This window comes from Xenopus laevis, chromosome 4L (assembly GCF_017654675.1).
Source record: "Xenopus laevis strain J_2021 chromosome 4L, Xenopus_laevis_v10.1, whole genome shotgun sequence".
NCBI lineage: Eukaryota > Metazoa > Chordata > Amphibia > Anura > Pipidae > Xenopus > Xenopus laevis.
Window position 1 is genome coordinate 126,357,477 of NC_054377.1, and position 20,219 is coordinate 126,377,695.

Here is a 20,219-nt window from a genome sequence, read left to right on the forward strand (position 1 = left end):
TGAGTGTGTAAGGATACATTGAAGAGTTGTTGAAGGTGTTCATTCAACTTTGCAGGGTGCAGTGTGGGTTTGATTGAAAGTGCCTCTACTTACATAGCTGTCTGCAGGTGGCTTTGCTGAACCCCCATTGTTTTGAGTAGCAGAATCCCCTGTTCCGCTCACCTGTCCTCCAGATGCAGGAGGCTTGAAATTTAGGAGGGTAAAAGAGGAGAACAACGGGAGGTAGAAGGAAGAGCAATAGGAATAAGAGGGTGGTAGAGCATAGGTGAAGTGCAGACACCAAAAAGAAAATAGGAAATAGCATGGGGGGCACTAAGATACCAACTTCTCCTGACAATAAAGAGAGGGTGAGAAAAATCAAAGTAGAGAATAGTGGAATGAGAGCAATGTACCAAATTACATTAATTCTTCTAAGATGATTTTGCTGAGTTCACTTGGCTAGAGACTGGTCTCCTCTTTGTGGCTCCTTACCTGTGTAAAGAGCAGAGTGTCAGAGCTCCGTGTGTCAAGGCTCAGTACAAAGCGCATGGATTGGAAAAGTTCATGAATACTGCAGCGAAACTGTTCCTCATCCAATCCAGCCGTGGAGCGAGCGAACAGCAGCCGTGACTGGACGATGAACTTGAAGAGAATCTCCAAAGCCTGAGTGACAACAAAATACAGTCTTGATTGGTAGAAAAAATGGATTTCACTAAACACAGGTTGAAGAGGCAACAGGCAGGAAAACATTATTAGATGATGAACTAGAGAAAGGGCAAATAAATGATTCAAACTGAGGCAGTGAGGGGTAGAAGTGGGATAACAGATAGAGGAGATAGCATTGGGTATAAAGCAGGTGTAGGATTCGGCTAAAGTTACTCTGCCTCCTCCCAAATACCTACATCTACATTTTTATTACATAAATCCTGCTTTCTCATACCCTCATAGCTTCCTGGATGTGGTCTTGTCTCACAAGGTCAGCTGAACGGTCCATGTACCACTTCAAACACCGGATCAACTCCCTGAGAAGAAACAGTGCATTAGACTGCTTATAATAACATTCCAGCAGAACAGCCATTAGCCTAGATCAGCTATCACTGCTTCTCCACTGTATGCAGACATATTGCCTCACTGCTACTACTGTATATGTAGACCCCAGTCATAATCTCATTCTCATGTAGGTCAGCAATTGTTCATTGTATTCACTGACATATGGTGGAGCTTCTTAGGCCAATGAAATTACTGTTAGTAACGCCTACTGGTGCACCCAGAGAACCTCTGACCACTGACCTTGGGTTGAGTCCTGCACAGAACCAAGTTTTGAAACCCCTACCTGGACCTGCGGCCTGAACCCAAAACCTGCATTTTTACCCACTTGGGCCCACTACCCAACATACAACTGCCTTTTCTCAAACAGATCCGCAAGCTGCTGACCACCATTAAACAGGAAGTGCTGTTGCTGCATGGTGACATTATCAGAAGTGGACTGGGGCAGAAAACATGTTTAAAGGAGTGATATATAGATTATATTGTATAAGATAAGAAATATATATTAGAACTGCTACCTGCATCTATAACTCTACCTACAACCGCACTAGGATATCTGCTTTTTTCTGTGGGTAACCCACGGATACCCGAACGGCTGCAGGACTGGATGGGTATTTTTTTATATATTACCGTATATATTTCCCCGATATGTGAATTTCTTATCAGTTTTTGTAACTAAGTTCAGGGCTGTAGAAATCCACTCCTTATTAATATATACATTTATATTTTTTGTATCTATACTGGGATACATACCTATAGGCCAAAGCACCAGCAAAATGCTTCTGGATGTACGAGTCTAACACAGGGCGGAAGTGATAATATTTACTGTCACGCAGTAGGTTGATGATAAAAACCTTTATGGAGAAAAGAGGGTCCAAATAAGCATATGGCAATGTATGTGTGGAATTGATGGGAATGACAGAGCAGATCTACATAATCCAGAGCAGAGGTACATCTCAGTACTGTGACATCATAAATGAATGAACTAACTACAAATGAATGGGGCTCATTTATATTTTTATATATATTTATATTTATATATATATATATATATATATATATATATATATATATATATATATATATATATATAAGCAATATTGTGGATCTCAAATATATACTGGAGGATATACAATGATAAGTAATATACAGATATTTATGTATACAAATGCTAAATATGTACACACGCACAACCTTCTAAGCAGAGATATCATACATCTGAGTCCAAGACGGGATGATATTCTGACAGTTTAGATTTTATCTTTAAGTGAAGTAAATAAAGGCCTGATAATTAGGGAAGGGCAATTCGACCCGTTTCGTGAAGAAATCGCCAACGCCCATTAAAGTCTATGGGCGTCAAAAAAATTTTGACGAGTGCCAAAATTTTTTTGACACGCGTCTTTTCTTTTTTTTTGATGCACGACGCCTTACAAGTCTATGGGCGCCACGGCGAAACAAGGCAAACAAATTTGCCCATCCCTATTGATAATAGAATAATGCACTGGATGCATCAGAATCTACAATTTACATTACATATATGTACTAGGTGTGTAGATAGATTCTTCCAACAAGCTCTCACCAGTGACTGAAAGACCAGCAGCCCGTACTTCTCTGTGTTCTCATCCAGAATAACAAATAACGTGTCCAGTATGTCCTGCAAGAACTGAAGGAGACACAACAGAGGCCTTAGCAATGGCCCATAACAATCATAGGTACTAGTCCCTGTGATTTATCTGTCACTCCCAGTTCAAGGATTTGTAATAGTGCATCCCTCTTTATTCTGAAATCACTGCAGCAAGTACTTCTACTTCTCCTGCTAACAAAATATTAGCTTATTATTCTTTAACCCTTCAGCAGAGAATGGTAGCTGCTCAATACACTTTTTCTTCAAAAAGATTTTTGGGGGTTATGAAATGTAACGCTAATCTGGGCTATCTAGTCCACAGATAGTTAATGTCCAGCTAAGATAGGAGCATGGGTTACACTTGGACTCTCTCTGCAGGATCCGGGCCTTCGCTAAGTGGAAGCATTCCCCAGAATACAACACCCAGACTATTGTGCATACAAAAATGATTGGGGCCAGGAGGTTCTTATGATGCAAACAAAGAACTGTTTATTAGTCATAGACAATGTCCCCAGGTTTACTCACATCCAGTGGATCAGAGGAAAAGTGCGCAGTCACATCACATGCAGCTTTACACATGCTGACACTCCCTTAGGACACATGCTGACACTCCCTTATGGCAGGAATATAGTCACAACCCAGCTCACACAGAACTTCCAAGGTAGATGCAGACTATACAGGCACACCTCTGTGACATATTCCGGTAGTGGTCTCTGGATCAACCTCAGGGCAATCATCTCTCCTGAATCCCTCTCCGCTGGGATCCCTATACTACAGGCAATATGGCCTGGGAGAGATACCTCCAAACTGTCACTCCTGCGTTGGAGCTCAGAACTGCTCTTATTTATCTCAACCCTGACTATCTTACACTCCTAGAGTGTACTAGTACTGGGAGCTCACCTGCCACTCAGGGCCGGAACTAGGGGTAGGCAGAGTAGGCACGTGCCAAGGGCGCAAAGCTGGGAGGGCGCCAGGCACGTATCTCCTCTGTTGCCTACCCCAAGTCCGGTTCCCTTCTCTGCCCGACTTTCTCCTCTCTTCTTTGCTCTTCTGCGCATTCGCGCAAACTTCAATTCACGCATGCGCACGCAAATTCACGCAGGCGCCGCGACTGCCGGGCCTGCCTAGGGCGCCTGCCCAGCGTGGCCCGGCACTGCTGCCACTTTCTATTCCTCATTCATGGGGTTGCCTGGCACCCGACTTGGACACATGACTTTCTGGGTCTTGCTGTACCCAGGCTCTCCTGGGAAAACTGAGCTGGATCAGCATCCAGCAGCCAAAAAGGAAGGGGCCACTCCTTACACACACTATAGTGCAGTGTGGCAGGAAGTTATCATATCACCTCTTGGCCAATAACACTGAGCAAAGGCTGAGGCCTTAAAGCCATAGGGGCAGATTAACCCCCAATGGACCCCTACATAAAAATGTGGGCAAAGTCTGCCAAATCTAGGTAACCATAAGATAGATTACATTGATCTGATTAGTGGTTAGGTTGTTGTTAGGGGTTACTGGACTGAGACAAACTTTTACCATGACCCACAAAGCAAACACCCAACAGATATCTTCCACCAGAAAAACACAAAAAACTTGCACTGCCCCTCAATTCAGATATTGTGGAAACCTTTATAGAACAAACCAACTATATTAATGATTTAGCCACCTCTAGTGTCCACAATTCCATGTCATTAATGTAATGGGAAATATGGTGTATGCCAGACACATGAATAAAGTCCATTTCATCTGAAAAATCTCTACCTTGTACTGTGATACTTTATATTTAGGTGTTGCTATAAATTCAGTTTTTGGAAAATCCTCAGAAGGGTCATGGACTTTTTACGACAGGGACCTCATCAGTAAAAAAATAATGTAAAAAGTACAAATATTTTGGATAACATTGGAACAGTAAGCATTCCAAGTACATGCTCTTTAGTACCTTTACTATCTCCTCTCCATTCACGTGCCGCAGCCGACCAAGAATATCTAGTATTCGATCGGGGTAAGCCTTCCACTTCAGGAGAGCGAGAAGATCAACTGAAAGAATACAACATCCAATTAGGATGTGACATGGAGATACAGTAAACAGCCAAATCTATATACACAATAATGAAACCTAGTATGTAAAAAGGAAATGATAAAATGTATAGAGCAGCTCTGTGAACAATGATGTTAAATAGGCAAAGCACAGATCACTAGATGATATGTACAGGCCTGTTGCTCTGTGCAAGACGACAAACTCATTTTAAACTTAATGGAGAGTATGACGTACAGCTCCTTGACTGCTTTGTTACTTTATGCCGTGTTTTCACCATCCTATGTGTTTGTTACAGCAACATTATAAGTGGTGCCTAGTTAACAGACATTATATGTGCATGCAGCCTTATACATTTTTCTTAGAAGGGGGGCTACCATTTTATTTGAGATGAATAGTGTACATGAGCAGTCTGTGCTAGTTGCAGCTTACTAGTGAAGTATGGGTGTAGAGATGTGCTATGGACATGGTGTTGATTTGGAAGCAGAAGAGATAAACTACTTTTTAAAAGGATTGTTCACTTTTGCGTTTACTGTTAATATGAAGTTGAGAGCGATATTCTGAGACAATTTGCAATTGGTTTTAATTTGGTTTTTATTCAGCAGCTCTCCAGCTTGCAACTTCAGCAATCTGGTAGCTAGTAGGGATGGGCGAATTTGACCCGTTTCGTTTCGCCAAAAATTAGCCACCGGCGAAATGTCGCTGATGCCCATTAAATTCTATGGGCGTCAAAAAAAAATTGGCGCAACGCACAATGCCATACAAGTCTAAGGGCGTCGTTTTTTGGCACAACAAGGCGAAAAAATTCGCCAACCCCTAGTTGCTAGGCTCCAAATTACGCTAGCAACAGTGCATTGATTTGAATAAGAGACTGAAATATGAATAGGTGAGGCCTGAATAGGAAGAGGCGTAATAAATAGTAGCAATAACAATAAATGTGTAGCCTTACAGAGCATTTGTTTTTTAGATGGGGTCATGTATCATTCTATTAAGAAAGAGGATATTGAAATAAGTACATGTATAGTGTAGCATGTGCATTACCATTCTGAGTGAGCTTGGTAGAAGAAAGCTGTGTGGAGATACAGAAAGTCTCTTTGGGACTGCGCTGAAAAATCAGGCTTGAAGGGATGTTGGGGCAGCCACTCATGTCGTCCTTGCAGCAGGGAAGCCCCAGGTACAAAGCATGGTTGTTGAAGGTGCTGTTCTCATCACACTACGGAGATATGTATGGTCAGTAGGTGCAGATAAATTATTGAAATAAGCAGAAAGGACACAGACCACCAGTACCTTATAGACATAGAGTTCATGGATGTTATCTGACAGTGTGGTCCCGTCATCTCTCATCAAAGGAGTGAAAGAAAATCCAAAGAGCTTCTTCTCGCCTTTATCCTTTGCTACAGACAACAGGACAGAAATGACATTAAACAAAGTGTGTGTGAGAGTTGTCTGCAATGACAACAAATGTTCTTGTGTGTCCTTGTGGCCCAAGCCCAGGAAATTTGAGTCTGTGATGGTGTTAGTGTAGTGAGTTCTTTATATTGCAAGACTATTAACCCATTTACATACTGGAGCAGTGTCTGAACTCGAAGCGGAGGTGGGACCCTCGAAACCTGTCAATGGGGATTGGCAGTTTAATAAGCTCTCCCCAGCGGGGGCTGTTATTGTGGTAGAGAACGAAGGAATGGTACTGAGTTCTTGGAGGTTCTCCAGTCCCAAGGCTAACACAGTCCTGCAGGCATACAGAAAATATATATATTAATACAATAGAGAGACCTCTGAAGGCTTGTCGTCTCAAGTAAATGAAAACATCTCCTACGCAAAACAAGGAATAACTGAGGTGGGTACCAAACACATTCATTATACAGTTGAATTGTTATTTTATAGCAAAGTTTTTCAACCCAATGCGTGAACTACACTGGCATTGACAATACTGGTCCCTGGTGTGTTCCACACTATTAACAAACAAATCACTTGCACATTGAAATCACTCCATGAACACTTAAAAAGGAAGTTTTCTAGCTTGGTATTCACAGAGGAGAATCCCTTTCTAGCACAGCATATGATTGTAATCTCAAACAATCTGAGATATTCACTCTCCTCAAAGTTCGACCTGTTTCACATTCACTTCTTACCCATTGCACATCTGCCTGGGATATTCCCCCTGCAGTCACATTTCAAGCTGTCCGTGTTGCCTGAGGGTATTGTCCCTCTACAATCTGCTCACTCTGAGATTCAAAATAGACACCATGTTTATCCTTATCCTGCTAAAGATATTCTCTCTGTGTTCATTTATGCAACTGTCTCTGGATAGCAATCTCCAAATTGTGTGTATATATATATATATATATATATATATATATATATATATATATATATATATATATATAATAAGCCACTTAATATGATAGAAATCTGTTGGGGTATAGGTGGTTCACCTTTAAAGGGGAAATGCACACAAACATAACTTAAGCTTTTTGAAAAGTAAATAAAATTTCAAGCAACTTTGCAATATTAAAAAATATGCAGACTTTTAATGTTTTTTAATGGTTTGGAACAGTTCCCTAAGCCTAGCCCCCCTGTCTGACTACTTTGCTGAGCTGGCTGACTACTGTTACTTTGTATCAGCAGCCATCTGTCCATCCTCCAAACCACACAATTCCCTGCACACATGATTTCAATAAGGAATGGAACATCACAGTGCAATGCATTGTGGGTTATGTAGCTCCTGCATGCTGTCTGTAAGCTGTAGAGAAGTTGTTACAATTTGTAACATCAGTGTTTTAGTCCCTCCTTCCCTGCCAGGATTTCAAATGATGCAGAAAGAGAAGAACTATTAAACAGCTGGATTTCAGCATAGAAAATGCCATTTATTAATACTTTTTGAAGCATCAGTTAACTGTGATGGGTATATTAGGGGTTTCTGTGTTATGTGGGACTCTTTACCAAATTTTGGTTTGGAAGCCGGAGTTCCCCTTTAAGTAAACTTTTAGCATGTTATAAAATGGCCAATTCTAATCAACTTTTCTTTTTTTTTTTTTTTTTTTTTTATAGTTTTTAAATTATTTGCCTTCTTCTTCTTCTTTATCTGACTCTTTCAAGCTTTCAATGGGGGCGTCATTGCCCCCATCTAAAAACAGTTTTCTGTGAGGCTAGTATTGTTATTGCTATTTTTTATTACTCAGTCTTTCTATTTAGGCCCTCCCCTATTCATATTCCAATGTCTTGTTCAAAGCAATGCACAGCTGCTAGGGTAATTTGGACCCTAGCAACCATATTCCTGAAATTGCCAACCAGAGAGCTGCTGAATAAAATGCTAAATAACTCAAAAACCACCAATAATAAAAAATGAATACCCAATTGCAAATTTTTCTTAGAATACCATTCTCTACATGATACTAAAAGTTAATTTTAAGGTGAACAACCCCTTTTATATTTTCTATATAGCAAAGAGTCTGTGTTAATTCTATACAAACATGTAAGGGGATTAGCTTCAGGCAATGGCTGATTTAACTCAATTGGAACATGTTTGTCGTTAGTTACAGATGTCATTTCAGAAGTGTTTCACCATAGGTGCCATTACTTGCTGAGCATATCAATAAGTACAGACAAAAAAACTACCAATTGCATGGCTGTAAAAGGCACTGAACAGACTAGCGTATGCGCCGCAATAATAATCCTTATTATTTGACTTCTTACAAGTGCTGGACAGGAGTAGCTAGTACGTGCAAATTAATCATTTCCATTTTCTGACAGTTAAAAGCTGGTGCTGTGGGTATAGCAAGAAGAAGCTGTGAAACATAAGATACAGAAATGACAATGCTTGGGGGTGCCGGAATATGTCTCAACAAATAAGTACAATACAGGAATGGCACTCGCTTGAATTATTCAAAGGGACTAAGCATTTATTAAAGCCACATACTGGCTTGTGCAGAAAGCACAGTGTTTCAAGGGGATGACCCTCTATTCATCAGAAATAAGACCTGCAAAGCTCAAATTGCACCCCCATTTTCTATTTAAGAGAAATCTATTTGTGACTGTTGTCTGATATATCAGGAAATCCACCTCTTAGTTCGCCGCATCCGAGCTGGAAATAATGGAGAAAGGTTTTCATCTTATTGTAGTGTACATAACCCCTCCTTTATATCAATGCTGCTTGTGTCACGGTTGTTTAGATCAATAACAACTGTGACATTATAGGAGCAAACCTGTAGAAAATGGATACGAAGCACATCTAAACAGCTTTAAAGAACAGTGAACGTTGCCATCAAGATTAAGGGGGAAATTATATATACAAAGAACAAAAACAGGATTTAACACCAACCTAGACATGAAGATGGGGAGTGTGTAGGTCACAGTATAATGAATACATAAAACCAGCAGTGCAGAGACTATAAACAGCCAGACAGATACTGCTGTATAAGTAATGTCTGGGCTTCAGATACAAGACTTATCCATATTATTTCAAGTAGGGTGTCAACATACAGTAACTGTTATCAAATGTATACAATAACATAAGCGCATGTTAAATGTGATGCCAGCCCATATTAAAAAAAAAATAGTGGGGTCAGTGCAATGTGTGCTTTGCCTCCACCATATAGAGGTTTTCTGTATTAAAGGGGACCTGTCACCCAGACATAAAAGCTGGATAATAAAAGTCCTTTTCAAATTAAACATGAAACCCCATTTGTTTAATTGAAGCATCCATACCTGTTATAAACATGTTGTCAATCATGTATTGTTTGCCCCTCCTCTATGAATAAGGCGGGGCAACTAATTACTTTCACTTTCCATTCTGCACATCCTAGATATTACTGCTATCCTCTAATTCCCCCTTCATCCTCACCATCTAATTGTGTAGTCAGTGTATGGGCATTGGCATCAGGTCCCCCATTCTGGCACATAATCAAGATTTTTGGATGATGCAAAGCTTGCCTTAATAACAGTGTCCACAAAATGGCGCCTGCCTGCTTGCGAATTCCTCTCAGTGAAAGTAAAATTTATATTGCTTGACTAACATCATAAAACAGGATTTGGAATTATTTTTTAGGGTGCCCTTTAAAGCATTAGTAAACCTTAAAGATAAGTAAATGTAAAATTGATGAGGGTGCTATACTAAGCACATTTGCCATGTACATTCATTATTTATTTTTTTCTTAAATTCCAAGATATTAAAGGTTACATGTACGGTTAACATGAATGAATTTTGTAACAACAGCTCCACCTACTGATCATTTTCCGACCAGTCTGACCACCACAAGGAAGTTGTCAGGAGAAAGAAAGAGGCTGCTCTGATGTTCTTCTCGTTAAAAAAAAATTAGAAACCTTTCTCAAATCTTTCCTAACCAGAAGAACATCAGAGCAGCCTCTTTCTTTCACCTGACAACTTCCTTGCCTACTTGGTGGTCAGAATGGTTGGAAAATGAGCAGCGGGTGGAGCTGTTGTAACAAAATTAATTCATGTTAACAGTACATGTATCCTTTAATAACTTGGAATTAAAAAAAATAAAATAAAGAATGTACATTGCAAAAGTGCTTATAATAGCACTCTCATTCGTTTTACATTCACTTATTTTTAAGGTTTACATATCCTTTAAGGAAAATTACTTTTTTTTATAAAATTGAACTGTTTTAGGAACAGTTGTATTATCATATTTACATTCCAATTGTTCTGCTGGTGCTACTAACTCACCTGTATAGTCAGGGAGATGGGCATTATATTGAATAACTTGAGGATGGCAGCTTGTTACACTTGGGGAATATTGGACTGTTCATGCTTCCTTGGTCTAACAGGCATCCTTAGGTGTCAGCTATATCAGTTCTAACAGGATGAGCCAGTTGGTTGCACCAGACAACCAGGGAATATTATTAGACATTAAAAACACCTAAAACTGGAAGTGATTTATTAAACATAACATGAATCTGTGGATTTTTTTCAATATAATATAGTTCCCCTTTAATAGGGACTGCCTGTTTCTGTCACAAGATGCATTGCCCAAAGGCTTTGTGAGAGCTGATGCTCATTCTAAATAGCTTTGTATTTCAGTTGACCCTCATTCCGGCTGTGAGTCAGCATATTTGTTTGTACTTGAAAATGACTTTGGTGTGTACATCAAACATGAGATCTGTAATATTATGATAAGAAGAGTGGAAATGCCCATCTCATGCCAGTCGCTGAGCAGTGATATGAAGCCCTTTACCAATATGCCATTGCCCCCACCCCAAGGAAGATAAGAGAATACCAATGTGTAACATGTATATCTATAGAACTTGCCCTCAGTATGATATTAAGACACCATTTGCTCCCTAAGGGGCACACAGTTGTGCTATAGAAATTCGGCAATGGAGTTCTGTTGAAGGGCTTAAATCACAGGTCCTGCTTTGACACTGGGGGAAAAAGTGGAAGCAGACCCTCTGACTGCTGGGAGGCCCAGGATGTCTAGGGGACCCAGTAACTTACCGATAAGCAGTTTCAATACAGATTTATATTTATTCTCAATGTTTTGGGCCTACATTTTTTAGTTACTGGACAGATTGAGAGATTACTGCAAATAGTACACAATATAGTAGTACTTATGAACAAGCATGTGGAATTAGGTTTTGATGCTAAGAAGATTCTGAGCCAACAATTCAAGCCTTAAACCCAAACTTGTGAATTTGATAGGCGAACTAAAGCTTAACTAAAGAAGTAGCTAGAAATGTTGTACATTATGTTCTGGGCTTCTGTTCCAGCCCAAAGCAACCACAGCCCTTTAGTTCTAAATATCTGTGCCTCCAAAGATGCCCCAGTAGCTCCCCATCTTCTTTTCTGCTGATTCACTGCACATGCTCTGAGCTGCTGTCACTTACTGAGCTTAGGGACCCACTCACAATATACAGTACACATAGAATAGAAATGTCACAATATAAGGCTGATTAGTAATTAATACAGATAATTACTACATGGCAGCACAGAAACCAGTGCAACTAGCATCAGAATTTAATAATCAGCCCTATAGCATCAGTTTACATTTACAGTCCAACCTCATTTTCGACCCCTAAGCTTAGCTTCTCAACAGCTGCTCAGAGCCCACTGAGCATGTGAGTGTCACAGACACTTTCCAAGATGGTGACCCCCTGTGACAAGTTTAAAGTCCTGGATCATTGCTGCTATTGACAAGCTGAAACTTTAGGCTGGTGCAATAAGTTCTGTATTTAAAATATGTCATTTTAGCCATATTCATTTTTAGGGTTCAGTTCTGATGTATGCATTAGACTGAGCCGGTATGAATGCCAGCCATAACACTTATATTTACAATACAGCAAGTTTGGGGCCGTATGTAAATTACATACATTTCAAATGTGCAACTCCCAGCGTCTCACAACAGCCTTTAGATCCTCAGAGTTGCCGTTTAACATCAGCTAGAGTGGGATGCTAAGGGTCAATGGCAAATGTCCTTGCTAACCTACCCAAAGACTAGTGTTGCTTTAGTGTTGGGCAGAAGAATCTTGCTGTGCCCCAGAGCTTTCATGTTTTTTTTATGTATTAGATTAAGCAATTAGCTGTGCAAAGTGGTACAGTTATACTAGATGGACTGAGCTTGTCTGACTCTGCTTGTGCTCTTACACAGTGGGATACACAAGGAATGAATTCTACAGGCTCAAGGATCCAGCTATGAATGTTGCTTGTGCCTGAATGTGCTCAGCTATGTTGTACATTGTGATATTGCCTCTTGGCTTAGCAGAACGGAAGCATATGCCTTTGCAGCTGCAGAGGCTTCTTTATCATAGTTATATGCTGGAAAAGATAAATCTCCTACAGAGTCTTTGCCAAGGACTCGCTCGGCCTTGGACTTCAGAACTGCAAAATGCTTTCCAAAATGCTTAAATGGATGCTACCATCACAATCGGATGAATAAAATGATTTATTTGGGTTTTAAAACACAGCAATTCAGCAATGCTCGTAATTCTTTTCCCCAAGAGGTAGAAGTAAAGTAGAGAAGGGTTGTTCACCTTTGAGTTAACTTTTACTATGATATAGGGAGTGATATTCTGAGACAAGTTGCAATCGGTTTTCTTTTTCTATTTTTTGTGGTTTTTGAGTTATTTCGTTTTTTCTTCAGCAGCTCTCCAGTTTGCAATTTTGGTTCTGGTTGCCAGAGCCCACATTACCCTAGCAACCATGCACTGATTTGAATAAGAGAATGGACTATGAATAGGAGAGGGACTGAATAGAAAGATGAGTCATAAAAAGTAGAAATAACAATAAATTTGCAGCCTTACAGAGCTTTTGTTTTTAGATGGGGGCAGTGACCCCCATTTGAAAGTTGGAAAGCGTCAGAAGTAGAAGGCCATTTTTCAAAAACTATAAGAAATAAATAATGAAGACCAATTGAATTTTTTTTTTAGAATTATTCATTCCATAACATACTAAAAATTAACTTGAAGGCGAACCACTCCTTTACAAACATAATACTAAAAGTAAATTTTAAGGCAAACTCAAAGTTTTAGGGAGTTGCTTATTTTGTCATATAAGGTGCCTTCTGAGATCCCTAAAAACTGTTCCAATTTTGGAAATACGGGATTCGGCACAGTAGGCTCTGTGATACCCTTTGGGCTTATTGGGATAACTGAGACCCCAGGAAGAACCTGTGTCGTCTAACATATGTGGGTACCCCCTTTTTTTGGATCAAAGCAACAGATTTCTCCACATTTTCTAAACATTCACCTCTTCACCCAATTAAGACTCTGTATGAAGCTAACAATAGCTATGCAAGGCGTGCATGGTGCCAAGCTACGGAAAATGAAAAATGTGTGTGTCAAAAGCACAGAGATAAAGTGGAGCAACACGTGTCAAAAAGACTCGGAGGCACTAGAAGTATGTCCTGATGATGATCTGTAAGCGTGCTCACCCATGCAAGGGAGCTGCGGATATTTGACAGGAAAAAAAATGACAGTTTTGAATATAATACCATTTCACTATATACCCCCTAGGGATTTGCTGAGAATTTTCAGCGAAGACGAAGAACCCTTGTCAGAGCATTAATAGTCTGTGTACCATGATGCTATGAGATTGTTAAGTATAAAACCTTAAGGCTGCCAAGGAAACTGCTCAGGATGTTCTGGCATCTGTTGCATTGTGGACTTGAACCAACCTAAAATCTCTGTACACTGGGAGAAAGCCTCAAAGGCTGATGGTGAAATTTGACAGCAAAATGCCGGAATGAATGAAATGATTGAGAGGTTGGCCCACAGCAGGGTCTCAACTCTTCTTCACCAGGGCCTTATGTGTTTTTTATAGTCAATAACAGGCCCTGGAAAACTAAACAATGAACTGAACATTATCATACTCTTATTACATGTACAGGAATCACCAATGTTTTTAAACCTATTTTGCTGTGTATTGTGTTTCAGACATAAACCTTATGCATTTCATGCTCTATGTGTCACAAAAGCTCCATCCAGCTCATTTAAACTGGCCACAATATGGCATAATATGTGGCTACAAGCAAATGGTCAGTTTTGATGGCATTAAATAGTGCTGGCATTTTGTAATTAGCCTATGACTAAGTGGCTTAAAGAGAATGAAATGCGTGATGATTATGTTAGAAATGTGGTAAAAAGCCACAAAATAAGTTTGATTCCTTTATAATAATAATAACAATAATAATAATAGTAATATGATATACTGGAGTCCTTTTTAGTTGGGAGGCCCCATAATAAGCATGCAAAGCTTTAAAGGGGAAAGTCTTTTTGAAGGGGAACTCTGCTATGGACCAACCTCCCATCATTCCATTAATATGTGCATTCTTCAAGGCTTCTGGTTTGAACCTCCTATTAACTAGACATATTGATTTTCACTCCATCCATTCTGATGGCCCAGGGCAAGAGCACCTGAGTTTCTAAAAATATATTTCTAAAGTACATTATCTCATTATGTATGCATTTATTTTTTGTATACAGAAGAGATGACAATAAATATGACCATGACTTTATTTTCTCTGTGCAGTCTATTAGATCTAAAGTGAGACACAATAGTATCAACTTTACTCTGTCACGCAAAAAACATTTTTCTTTAATCCCAGAGCACCAGGCAGCAGCCCATACCATCCCTAGAAACAACAAGCTTGTTACAAATAGTACATTTGATACATGCAAAGCTTAACTACATCTAGAGACAAAGAAGTGGGGTATTTGGAATAATTCAGTAACCCCAATTTGGGAACAAATTAGGGATCAGGATATCTGTCAGCCACCCACAGCTCTTTATGCCCTCTTTATCAGTCATCTTTATCAGTTATCAGAGGCTGAATACTGTATTTGAAGGGCCACATGTTAGGCATTCTTGGTATATATAATAAATTGAAAATACTGTATAATGATAAAAGCATGTTTTGACCCATCTAATAATATTTATCCCTGGGCATCCAGCATATAACATCTAATTATCAAGGATACATCCAGCACTCTATCTATATACCTGTGTTTTACTTGAGCCTGGTAACTAAGGATTTTGCAAATGTAAAATGGTTTAATTTTATAGTTAATCTGTACTCCTTTGTTCTGTCCTAGGGAGAAGGACAATTATTTTTTGAGATTCTCCAAGAAGACATAGTGGCACTGAGGGAAAGAAAGGGTCTCATTAAACAGATTAATTTCAATTTAAAATGATAGGCAGAAGATGTTTTCAACACATCCTAATTTAATCTTCAAAATTAAGTGTATATTGTTCTGACAGTATTCATTAAACAATCTATTAAAAGTGCACTGCAGTGTGTTAGCACTTTAAGGAGGACAATAAACTCACCCTTAAGTTTTCTCCATCTGCGTAGAGAACATGCATGGTGACCTCAATGTTCTTCTGCACACTCTTTCCTCCTCTTTCAAAGTCACCTCTTTCCAACGTCACATAGAGATCGTTGCGGATGTCACCTGTGCAGATAAAGGACACAGTAGTAGCAGACAGAAGCACAATTTAATATAACTTTATACCATCACACTTTAAATCTCAGCAGAGCAAAGCACCCGCTACAAGCAGCATCACTACTGAGTTGACAATGGACACTCTGCCAAGCAGCAATGTCTTGAAGAGCAATGCCAACCTGAACCCATACAACTGAACAATGGCATCTTCATAAGCACTGTCTCTATGTAGCAATTGCGCCGAAAATTATCATCTGATGGAGGACTGTCATTCTTTAAATCAGGGGTGCCCAAAAGGTAGATTGTCATCTACTAGCAGATGTTCTACTGGTAACTTGAAGATGTATAGCAGATTGTGGTATACAAACAACTCCATTAGATTAACCTCTGATTTTTTTTTCATTAAAAATATTGAGAAATATTTATTAAATATCTCTTAATGCATTCATTGTCACATTGTCCGTGTAACTAATTAACATTGCAGTGGTAAACTTTGACGGGAGCATAACTAAAAATTGATCCTGGTAAAAGGTAAAATTTGGGCACCCCTGCAGTTCAGCATGGCCACCCTATTCTGAGGGAGAGCATTCCATTGCTGCATATCGAAGCCCAGCTCACATGCATCCCTGTAACACCCTTCTAGCATAGTAGAGTGATAACATTGTTGCTGTAAACAAATGAGAGGAACAAATGGAAGACGAGCTCAGGAGGCACAAGTCATTCCCATACAATCAGAGAACATGACTTACACTCTAACAGTTGTGTTTCTGAGCCATGGAAGGACAAGAGAGATTGGAGAGAGTTGTGGTAAAGTAGGAATAAGAAGAGGAAAGTCATTTATAAAGAAGATAATACAATGAAAGTAGGTTCTAAGAGCTTCTTTGCTGTGACACTTGGTCCATCTTAGTAGGATTTAAAACAATATAAAATAAAGCTTGATTGTGATATTTTATTAAAAAATAAACAGACTAGAAAGTCCAGTCTTGATTCAATCCAATAAAAACCTATTATATTGCAAATATATTTTTGTAAATTTTTTCCCATAAGGTTCATATTACATATAATAGCAATGTCTGGACAGTGTTCTAGATCCAGCCCAAACTGTGCAGATTTTTCAGCATGGAAACAGTAGAGTAGAAGCTCTGAATTGTTTTAGACCAATGAATTTTTAAGTGTGTGAACGAGAACTATAAATTAATAGTGAAAGACCTGAACATGTATAAAAAGGCAACAAGACCTTATGTGGCTGAGGAGATTTTTGCATGTAAAGGAACTTCCAGGTGGACACAACTATTTTGGGGTTATTTGTCCAGTATTTGTTATAGCAAATTTAATTCTGTTTCCAAGCAGGGAAGAATCAGATTTCAGTTAGTGTTTGTGGGTAAGTGTGCTTGTTTGTATGTATTAGTAAGGGAGAGTGAGCACACAACAGAGGAAACCAACATGATTAATGAATGAGAAACTCCGTAGTATAGGCAGAAGAGGATAAATCTGATATTTAAGATTTAAGAAACTGCCCAGATATTCCAGTGATGTACTGCATATCAGCTCCTGGTGCTAGAACCTCTACTGCACTGTGGCTCCCCCACTGTCTCTTACCTGGCAGAATAACATCAGGGAACCCCAGTTTGCGAGTCATAGCTGCTCCCCTGTTAAACAGCACTTGGTTCTCCCTGCGGATCTGCTCCATGTCCCCTCTCAGAAGTTGCAAGGATACCATCAGCCCTAAACCAGGAGGAAGCAAACATTAATAAAGGAACTTTGCATTCTATCTCAGGCAGACTTTCTGATGCGTGTTTGTTTTTTGTTTACCTTTTTTATGGATAATTTATTTACACTATTCTCTGTTGTCTATTCTTTTGTAGGGCTAGGACACTCCTAGGCAGATATGTTTTTCATCCTAGAGGTGAGTCAGTTAATGAATGCTGGGTGTCAAACTAATGAATCAGCAGCTAATGAGGAATATATCTCCCAGTTTACAATCCTAGCTTGCAGGGAGTTTAATGGAGTTTTTACTAAAGGTTTCACTTGTTTCAAGAAGTGATATTTAAGACTGTGATTTTTTTTAAAAATGCATGAGCTGCCTATTGCAATTACTCATTCCAATGTGTGACTATACTTGCATCAGACAGTGTGTTACAATTTTTACATTGTTCTATTTGAATATATCAAACAACATAACAGAATGAGTGACAGTAAAACACACCTAGATATATGAGGAGTGCTGTATCTCCTAAGCACTAATGTGCTAGAGACAAGAAACTAGCCCTAGTGTACTCGTGTGTAGAGAAAACCTATGCATACTGGATTAAATTAAAAGCTCTGGGAGGCAGAGGTGAGAAAATGCTAATAAAGCTGCCAATCAAGAGTAAAATATTACCAGACAGGAGGAAATATTATTAATATACTCAATGTGAAGTGCTGGGACATCAACTTCAGCAATCTTCCACTAGGTCTGTGAATTCTGTAAATTATTTTTTAATACAGGGGTGCACTGTAATACAAGCTGGAACCCATAGTCACAGTAGCTCAATAATGGGATCCCGACAGAGTAGTGAACATGTACAAAATAGGCAAAAAATTTAATCCCAACACATTCCTTAACCTAAATGCCTTGAACAATACTCTGTTTTGGTTGTTTGTGGGTGTATAGGAAGGAGATGTTATAGCTTGCACCACATGTTAAATACTACATTTAGGTGTGCATTCTTTGTTCTGTATGATGCTTGCAGGTTCCAAGGCTATAAACTCTATTTTTTTGGGGGTGTAGATACTAGGTCTTGACTATTAAAGGGGTGGTTCGCCTTTTACCTTAATAATGATCAACTTTTAGTTTGTTATAGAATGACCAACTCTAAGCAACTTTTCAATTGGTTTTCATTATTCATTTTTTAATAAGGATTTTAATTATTTTCCATCTTCTTCTGACTCTTTCCATATTTTAAAAGGGGGTTACCAACCCCATTTATGAAACAAGTGCCCTGTCAGGTTACAAATGTATTGTTTTTGCTACATTTTGTTACTCATCTTTCTATTTAGGCCTCTCCTATTCATATTCCAGTTTCTTATTCAAGTCAATGCATGGTTGCTAGGGTCATTTGGACCCTAGCAACCAGATTGCTGAAATTGCAAACTGGAGAGTTGCTGAATAAAAAGCTAAATAAATCAAAAACCATATGTAATAAAATATGAAAACCAGTTGCAATTTAACAAAAAGTTAATTTAATGGTGAACAACCTCTTTAAGTCACAAAATCAGAGGATCATCTGTTTCCTAGTGGTCTGCAGCCATTTATTTTCAAAATAAGACATCTATAACATTTAACATTGTCTACATCTAACCAAGGACCCTTGGTGTGAGACCTGGTGAGGTCTTCACAGCCAGCCTGAGCAATTTTTCTTTCCTACATGTGTGTGATATTACGTGGATTACCAATATTGCCTAATAATATGTAACCTGCTAGACCAGTATTGGCTGTGAAGTCTCAAGAAAGTCACATTACTTGGTGAAGCCTTCTAAAGCAAGCCTTTCTGGCAACAATTACTTATAGCTTGAAGCTTGTAGCAGCAATAGGGCAACATTGTTCTTTGCTACTTATTTACAGGGTTTAAATGCTGAAGGAAAGTCACCCGTCTGCCCCCAGAAATCAAAAGCTGCCACAGGACTCTATTAGCTAAGAAAGATGTGTTTTCCCAATAGAAGTTCATATGAGGGCTTCTATGATTTATTAAGCAAAGCTTCATGGCATTTTAAGTTGTATCAGTGTGCTAGTTTATACTAATACTTGAAATATGATTATTTTTAATTGCTTACTTGTAAAATATACTGTGAAAAAAAGTCTTTATAATAATGAAAAATCATTTTGTTTCCTGACAATCAGATGATGGCGTGTCCACGAGGCATTGCCAAGTCGATAATTATCTGTAAATTAGAAATCCCGTTCTTCCCAATTACATGCAGATTTTTCCCTCAGTTAGCCTGAACGGATGGATGCTCCTGTCGCTGTGAATTGCTAAATAAATTCATAGCCTGCACACTAAATTCACCCTGAAATTCCTGCTCAACATAACTGCTCAAGACGCTCACTAAGTGACAAGAAGAGGTTTGAAGGGATGTAACAGGAACTTCTTAAAATGCCAAGCTCAACAATCCTGCCTATAAAGCTTCATGCTTACAGCAGTTTCCATGCATTGGGGTTAGTAAGTTTGCTAATTTGTGCTGGGATCACAGATCCACCTGTCAGCCCTTATGGTCAGACCAATTAACCCATTAGTTGCACACGACGAGTCACAATCATCACAGTTATTTACTATGAATCTAAGGCACCGGTCCCCAAACGGTGTAACTTGATGTGGCATGGGGACTAAAGGCCAACTGGGGTGAAATGTGGTAATAATGCCTATTGGGTCTCCTAGATATCCTGAAACCATGTTTGGAAATCAGTAGGGGTCAGAAATGGAGTTGAAATTGCTGTGGTAGATATTCTTTGGTCTAGGTCTGAATTACTGATAAGCCAATGTTTTTCCTATATATATATATATATATATATATATATATATATATATATATATATATATATATATATATATATATATATATATATGTAACCATGTTATCAGCTGACAATTTTAAACAAAGGGT

General features: G+C 38.9%; 1 protein-coding gene across 4 annotated transcripts in view; it reads right to left on the minus strand.

Moving 5' to 3' along the window:
• The window catches only part of LOC108714603 (dedicator of cytokinesis protein 3), a 191,600-nt gene that overhangs the window by 42,273 nt on the left and 129,108 nt on the right, over positions 1 to 20,219 (minus strand). For 3 of the 4 annotated variants that reach the window (XM_041590777.1, XM_041590776.1, XM_041590778.1), the window contains 11 exons: positions 17,178 to 17,303; positions 15,463 to 15,587; positions 6,246 to 6,408; positions 5,967 to 6,073; positions 5,721 to 5,892; positions 4,584 to 4,681; positions 2,606 to 2,689; positions 1,780 to 1,880; positions 920 to 1,001; positions 472 to 642; positions 94 to 183 (listed from right to left, as the gene is read on the minus strand). In XM_041590777.1, coding sequence (XP_041446711.1) covers positions 94 to 183; positions 472 to 642; positions 920 to 1,001; positions 1,780 to 1,880; positions 2,606 to 2,689; positions 4,584 to 4,681; positions 5,721 to 5,892; positions 5,967 to 6,073; positions 6,246 to 6,408; positions 15,463 to 15,587; positions 17,178 to 17,303 — 1,319 coding nt within the window. The remainder of the gene's footprint in view (positions 1 to 93; positions 184 to 471; positions 643 to 919; positions 1,002 to 1,779; positions 1,881 to 2,605; positions 2,690 to 4,583; positions 4,682 to 5,720; positions 5,893 to 5,966; positions 6,074 to 6,245; positions 6,409 to 15,462; positions 15,588 to 17,177; positions 17,304 to 20,219) is intronic. The other variant, XM_018258977.2, reaches the window with a different exon arrangement.